The sequence below is a fragment of the Dromiciops gliroides genome, chromosome 4 (assembly GCF_019393635.1).
Source record: "Dromiciops gliroides isolate mDroGli1 chromosome 4, mDroGli1.pri, whole genome shotgun sequence".
NCBI classification, from domain to species: domain Eukaryota; kingdom Metazoa; phylum Chordata; class Mammalia; order Microbiotheria; family Microbiotheriidae; genus Dromiciops; species Dromiciops gliroides.
In genome coordinates, this window is record NC_057864.1 from 389,631,096 (window position 1) to 389,638,437 (window position 7,342).

The window sequence follows — 7,342 nt, forward strand, 5'->3', positions numbered from 1 at the left end:
AAAATATTAATCTTTTTTGGGGGGGAAGGGTGAGGCAATTGGGGTTAAATGACTTGCCCAGGGTCACACAGCTAGCAAGTGTTAAGTGTCTGAGGCTGGATTTGAACTCAGATCCACCTGAATACAGGGCCGGTGGTCTATCCACTGCGCCACCTAGCTGCCCCCAAAATATGAATCTTGTTAAAGTGAAAGTCTCACCTTTCTAGAATGGTTGCAATAGATCTATTTACAAAGGTTTCTCCCCATTCTTCTGATTTAGAAAGTTTATTTGCTCAACTATGAGCTCACCTGAGATCCATGTTGATCACTGCCATTGTTCACCATCGATACTGTGCCCTTTTTCTTGTGTTTAATTCTTGGCACTTTTTCTGCCTCAAAAAACCTTGCTTGATCGCCATAAAGTTGCCTGAAAATACACAGCACTGTTTTTAATACACATAAATGTACAAAGATGAAATGGTAGTAAAGAAGCAGATAATTCAATTTTTCAAATAAAAACTACAATGAAATAATTTGTTTAAAATTATTTGCTTTTAAAAATGGAAATTACTAGTGAAAAACTGTTTCTCTAGAGTTATTGAATTTAAACATTTCCATCATTTCACTGATATTTTCTATCACTGAGTTTCTATCAGAAACTCACCATCAAGTGAAAACTCCTGAATACTTTTGTCTGGCTAAAACCTAGTGTGACATCCTAGGCATACTGAAAGATGATATAAAATTATGCATTAGTTTCTAGTGAGCACCAGGATATCTTTCCCTCTCCAGAAATCGAGAAGTATACACAAAGTTGAATATGCAAAATGAATTTATAGCTTAAGGCCTAAAACATGGGTACTGGTTGTGTTGTGAATAAGGTAAAAGAAAGCATTATTCTCCTTATGAAAAAAAATAGTTTTTTATATTATAGCAGCCATCAGCAACAAAATGCTCAAGGATGCTCTATTAATAAAACACACACTTTCATTTCTTCCATATTCTTACTCACCTTCTTCCATATGAATTATCATACACAAATGGATAATTTTAGTTTTGTAGCTAGGGACCAATTTTTAAACAACACACTAGACTAGCCAATTCCAGATCACTCACAAATAATACTTCAAGAATGCAATCATGGGGCAGCTAGGTGGCGCAGTGGATAAAGCACCGAACCTGGATTCAGGAGTACCTGAGTTCAAATCTAACCTCAGACACTTGACTAGCTGTGTGACCCTGGGCAAGTCACTTAACCCCCATAGCCCCACAAAAACAAAAACAAAATGTAATCATGATTCCAAATATTATTTTCCACCACCTCTCTTCACTCCCCATTTTTCCTACAAAATTCCCTCAGGGATTTAGGCACACTTGAAAGTGCTTCAAAATCATAAAATCGCAATATAAAAGTAATTTAATACTATTGTAATAAAGATGTATACATGGCCAAATGAAGCACATTAACATTTAAATAGAAAATTCAATTTTAGGTATATAAACAAAATGTACTTACACAAAGACTGACTCTCCTCCTCGGCCAGTACCCATAGGATCACCAGTTTGTATGATGAAATCTCTCTACAACATACAAGATGGTCTGATCAATTGATATTCTGAGTTGAAGAGCTTAAGCAATGAGGAAATAAGTAATGACCATCAACTTACCTGTACATTATGAATGAGACAATAATTGTAGTACTTTATTTTACACAACTTCAGAAAATTCAAGCAAGCTGAAAAAAATTAACACATTATATAATTCATCATAGCAACAATTTAGACAAAAGAATCTATCTCCATTCCCTTTGTTTACTTGGGTTTGTCACTGGTGAGATCTGATGAAGTTTCTCAAGGAGACTGGACGGTCTGAGAGAGTGATCTCTGGGTCCCTCAAAAAATCGAATATTAATAACTATTTTCTCACATACCTAAATAACTAATCATTTAATGTAAGTCTCAATTTTCTGATCTGTTAAATAGGGGTGATAATGCCTATATTACATACCTCACAGAGTTATGAAAAGTAAATGAGATAATATACAAAAACATACCATGTAAATGTCAGTTATTATTACTATTTTGTTTGTTTTGCAGGGCAGTGGGGGTTAAGTGACTTGCCCAGGGTCACACAACTAGTGTCAAGTGTCTGAGACTAGATTTGAACTTAGGTCCTCCTGAATCCAGGGCCAGTGCTTTATTCACTGAGCCACCTAGCTGCCCCCAATGTCAGTTATAATTAAACACGCTGTTTAAGGGAGTGCGTTCCAAAGATGGGGTATGATATGCACAAATGCAAAGGCCAAAATAGGCAGGATGAAGCCAGAAAGCTAATATTTACATTTGGCTGGAACTTTACAATGCAGTATAAGTATGCAGTATGAAATTCATTCCAAGGGAGAGACATGGAGGGCCTTAAACAGAAGAGGAAAAAGTTTGTATAGTCCACCTTTGGAAGATGTACTCCGGCAGCTGTGCTTGGAAAGACAAGATAGGGAGACCAATCAAAAAGCTGTTATGAGAGATGGGGCAGGCCTTTTCAGTCTCCCCCATCTCCCCAACCCTAGCCCCAGTCCCTTCAGCTTTCCTTTCTAAGATGACCTAGGAAGAAACTCCCTCTATCGAATACAAGTTGCCTCTCCTCTGCAACTACAGTCAAAGAAAGTTATAAAGGGAGGCAAGAGGTGAAATGAGAACTCTAGGGTCACACGGCCGGCGCGAGTCCGAGACAAGGCTTGACCCCCGATTTCCTGGCTCTGAACCCAGCTCTCTATCCTCCAGGCCAAGCTGCCTCTCTTTAAGCACATCCACCCTCTCTCCTGCTCCTCCTCCGTCTCCTCCGGGCCAAAAAGAAGTCTAATCCCGCTTCCACAAGGCTTTTTTTCAACCATGTTCCAGTTTCCATATAAATCCATTGTATTTAATGAGGCAACAAGGCGAGGAGGGCGACCTCAGAACTTTCCACCTGGGAACTACCTGCAGCGGTGCAGATTGCAACCCTCCTCCAGTTTGGTCGTTACCTCCTAGGGAGCTGCCTGGGTTTCAGGGGCTGCCCCCAAACCCGACACTGCCTCCAAAACACACCAGGGGAGAATAATTTCCAGAAGTACCAACGTCCTCCTCCTCTCCTGTGCTCCCAGAAACTTTCCTAAACAAGAGGCCCCCCGGCCGAAAATCAAGATCTGATTAAAGGGGCTGAGAAGTGAGGACCCACCGGCTCTAGGGACCCTGACCCCGCCCCACCTCCCACCACCCAGGCAACCCAGGTCAGGGCAGGAGAGCTAGAGCAGGCGGCTAACGGGCCGGTGACCCCGGCGCAGCAACTCACCCCGCGGCCGCTCCTCCGTGTACAGGTCGATAACAATGTCGCCCAAAGTGGTCTCCAGCAGCACCGCCATGACGCTCGAACCGCCTCCGGACCCTGGAAGGACCCGGGAAGCCGAGACCCGAAAGCTCCAGGGGCTCTTCCGCGCTGATTCTTCAACGCGGCGCCTTGGTCTGACGTCATCGCCAGAGCGACGCCGTGGCGGAGAATCATCGCTATGGCGACGACGTAACGGAGTCTCGTCGCTATAGCGACGCCTCGACTTAACGCTCGTAGATGCCCCAAGACCACTCTTCCTTTCTTCCCGCTCCCCAACCCCCTTATTTTTGACTATCACGAAAAGAGTTGCTTCTTTTGACAATTTTGTACCTATAAATCCTTTTCCCTTTTATTTCTTTGGAGTATAAGTTTGGGCGGGGGAAGGGAGGGGGTCACGTGTCCAATTTGGTCACTTTCTAGACTTCATTCCAATTGCTTTCCAGAAGGGTTGGACTGATTCACAACTCCACCTATGGGGCATTAGCATACTTCTTTTCCCACAGCCCTTCCAAAATTTGTCATTTTCCTCTTGTCATATTTGCTATTCTGATAAGTGGAAGTTGCTTTAATGGGGATTTTTTCTAATTATTAGTACATTTTTTCACGTGATTGTTGATAGCTTGGGTTCTTTTGAAAACTGCCAGTTCGTGTCCTTTGATCATTTATAGATTGGGTAATGGCTGAGAAGGAGGTGGGACCTGGGCTGAATCTTGGAGGAAGCTAGGAAAACCATCAAGCCCCTTCAGTCCCTGAATTTTCTTCAGGGGGCTGTGGACTTTAGAATGCCACTGAGAGCAATGATATTTTCATGCTTTAAGTATTTTAGGATCTTCAGGGAGTGGTATAAGTAACTTCAGAGGGGGCAGCTAGGTGGCGCAGTGGAGAAAGCACTGGCCTTGGATTCAAATCCTGAGTTCAAATCCAGCCTTAGACACTTGACACTTAACTAGCTGTGTGACCCTGGGCAAGTCACTTAACCCTCATTGCCCTAAAAACAAAAAAAGAAAGAAAAGAAAAAAATAAGTAACTTGAGAGAAAATATGAGAAAGTTTAGAATGGATGCTTGTAGAGACTGTGACAGTCAAAAAAAAGGGAAAGAATTGTCATGTGCAGCAGCAAGGGCCCAGTTGAAATTAGATGACATCATTTTTTTAGTGGGCACAGTTGGTATGGTGTGTGATTTCCTCTAGAAATGTCCAGCAAAATTGGGAGTAGGATTAGAGAAGGGAGATGACAAGGTTAATCCAGGGTTGGAGTTTGGTGAGGCTTGAGTGGTGATATAGGACAGGGTGGCAAGTAATTCTAGGGTGGAATCTTTTCTCAAGGAGTTCAGCATTTGGCTCCAAGTCTTGGTCTCTAATCTCTGCCTTTGGGGACTTTGTTATACATGTTGATATCACCTCAAATACCCTGCCTCCCCCCACCCCAGTTCATAAGCTTCCACCATGCTATGGTTTAAGGTATCTTGGTAAACTGGTACCAACTAATTACCATTATCTATACATCTTCATTTTACCTTAGTCACACAGGAGGATGATCGTGCCCTTGATCTTGCCACCATTTATTTTTTTAATAAATTGAGATTTTATGCAAATGGATGTACACATACACACATACATACATACATACAACATGGCCAATGTAGGAAGGTTTTGCTTGACTACATATTTATAAACAGGGGTTTTGTTTTTCTTGCTTTTTCACTGGAAGGTGGGGGTAAGAGGTAGATCATTATGAAAATAAAATAAGATTTAATTTTTAAAAACTACCTGCTTCAAAATTTGATCACCTTATACATTATTTTGCAGAGTGGATTACAGAGAAGAATCTAGGTGAAGAAAACTATTTATTAACAATCTGACTCCAGCCTTTTTCTAGACTGATTTCACATTACTCATGCATTCTGTAGTTCTAGCCAAACTGGTTTATTTGTTTGCTCTTCATATACATTCCACCTCCCACCTCTGTGCCTTTGCACAAACTTAACTCCCATTCCTCCCTTCTACCTCTTGGAATCCCTTTAAGGTTCAGCTTATGTGCTGCCTCTTCCTTCGAAGGCTCCTCCTCATCACCTAGTTGATAATGTTCTCCCTTTATCTCCAAATTACTTTGTATAAAAATATTATTTTCCAGTTACATGTAGAGATAGTTTTCAACATTTGTTTTTATAAGATTTCCAATTTCCAATTTCCCTCCCTCCCCATGACAGCAGGTAATCTGATATATATATATATATATACATATATATATATAAAATCTGATATATATAATAACATTAAACATATTTTTGCATTAGTCATGTTATAAGAGAAGAATCAGAGCAAAAAAGGAAAAACCTCAAAAAAGAAAAACAACAGCACTCTGTGTGCCCCACTGTTTGAAGACCAGATATATAGCATTTCTCTCCTCCCCCAGGGTTCCCTGGTACCCTTAAGGGGGTTGGAGTATCTAGGCTCTTTGCAAATGGTTCCAGCCCCTACCAATGGTGTTTCCTAAATTGTAGGGAGTGGTTCCCTACACTTCAATTCCATTAGCCACTAATAGTCTAATTAACATTTACCCAGAAATATTTACTTTAAAAGGTATTATCACAAATATACAAACACACCCCCAACATATGGGAGGCATAATTCGCAATCCCCCTTATATTACTTCACTCTGGGGAGGATAAGGGAATTAGGTTCATAGGTTACCTTGGTCCCTATAGGGCACAGTCCTATCCCAAGTCTAAACCCCCTTGAAGTCAAGTCCCAGGCACTGTGGTTTCCCTGGGCTAGGCTTCCTTGGTAAGCTAGCTGACTACACTATCCCACTTGGAATGCTAGCTTCAAGGCCAAATTATGGCTCAAACTCCTGGGTCTGCCGGGGATCACTGATGCTACTTTGAGACATTTTGGTTCATAGTGCCTGCAAGGTGGATAAACTGTAATCTTTACCTCATGAACACAGCCTATTCTTGAACAATATTTCTCCAGTTATTTAGATCTGTCTTTATTTGTGTAAGAGTGTTCTGTAATTGAATTTGTAGAGTTCCTAAAAATAAATTAACAGGTAGGGTCCAAAATATTTTATATGTAGTTATTTTAAGTGCAATTCCTTTTTCAATCTCTTCCTGATGGGGTTCGTTTGTGATATACAGAAATGCTGATTATTTGTGTGGCTTTATTTTATGTGCTACAACTATGCTGAAGTTATGGTTTCAATTAGCTTTTTAGTTGATTTCCTAGAGATCTCTAATATCTGCAAAAAGGGTAATTTTGTTTCTTCTTTGCCTATGCTTACTCTCTCAATTTTTTCTTGTCTTATTTTCATAGCTAATATTTCTAGTACTATATTAAATAGCAATGGTGATAATGGGCATCCTTGCTTTACCACTGATTTTGATGGAAAAGTCTCTAGTTTGTCCTTAAAAATAATGTTGGGGAGGGCAGGTAGGTGGCGAAGTGGATAGAGCACCGGCCCTGGATTCAGGAGTTCCTGAGTTCAAATCCAGCCTCAGACGCTTGACACTTACTAGCTGCGTGACCCTGGGCAAGTCACTTAACCCCCATTGCCCCGCAAAAAAAAAAAAAGAAAAAGAAAAAGAAAAAATAATAATGTTGGGGGCAGCTAGGTGGCACAGTGGATAGAGCACTGGCCCTGGATTCAGGAGGGCCTGAGTTCAAATCTGACCTCAGACACTTAACAATTACTAGCTGTGTGACCCTGGGCTAGTCACTTAACCCCAATTGCCTCACCAAAAAAAAATAATGTTGACCCAGGGGGCAGCTAGGTGGTACAGTGGATAAAGTCCCTGCCCTGGATTCAGGAGGACCTGAGTTCAAATCCAACCTTGCACACTTGACACTTACTAGCTGTGTGACCCTGGGCAAGTCACTTAACCCCCATTGCCCTGCAAAAACAAAAACAAAACAAAACAAAAATGTTGACCCAAGGAAAAATCCACTCATTCCTATGCTTTTTAGTGTATGTGGTTTTTTTAAAACAGAAATGGTATTG

At 41.1% G+C, this 7,342-nt stretch overlaps 1 protein-coding gene across 1 annotated transcript in view; it reads right to left on the minus strand.

Moving 5' to 3' along the window:
* The window catches only part of PPIL4 (peptidylprolyl isomerase like 4), a 36,754-nt gene extending 33,278 nt beyond the window's left edge, over positions 1-3,476 (minus strand). The window contains exons 1-4 of the mRNA XM_044004118.1: positions 3,308-3,476; positions 1,648-1,715; positions 1,496-1,560; positions 289-406 (exon numbers count right to left, since the gene is read on the minus strand). Coding sequence (XP_043860053.1) covers positions 289-406; positions 1,496-1,560; positions 1,648-1,715; positions 3,308-3,377 — 321 coding nt within the window. The 5' untranslated portion in view covers positions 3,378-3,476. The remainder of the gene's footprint in view (positions 1-288; positions 407-1,495; positions 1,561-1,647; positions 1,716-3,307) is intronic.
* Between the last annotated feature and the right edge of the window lie 3,866 nt (positions 3,477-7,342).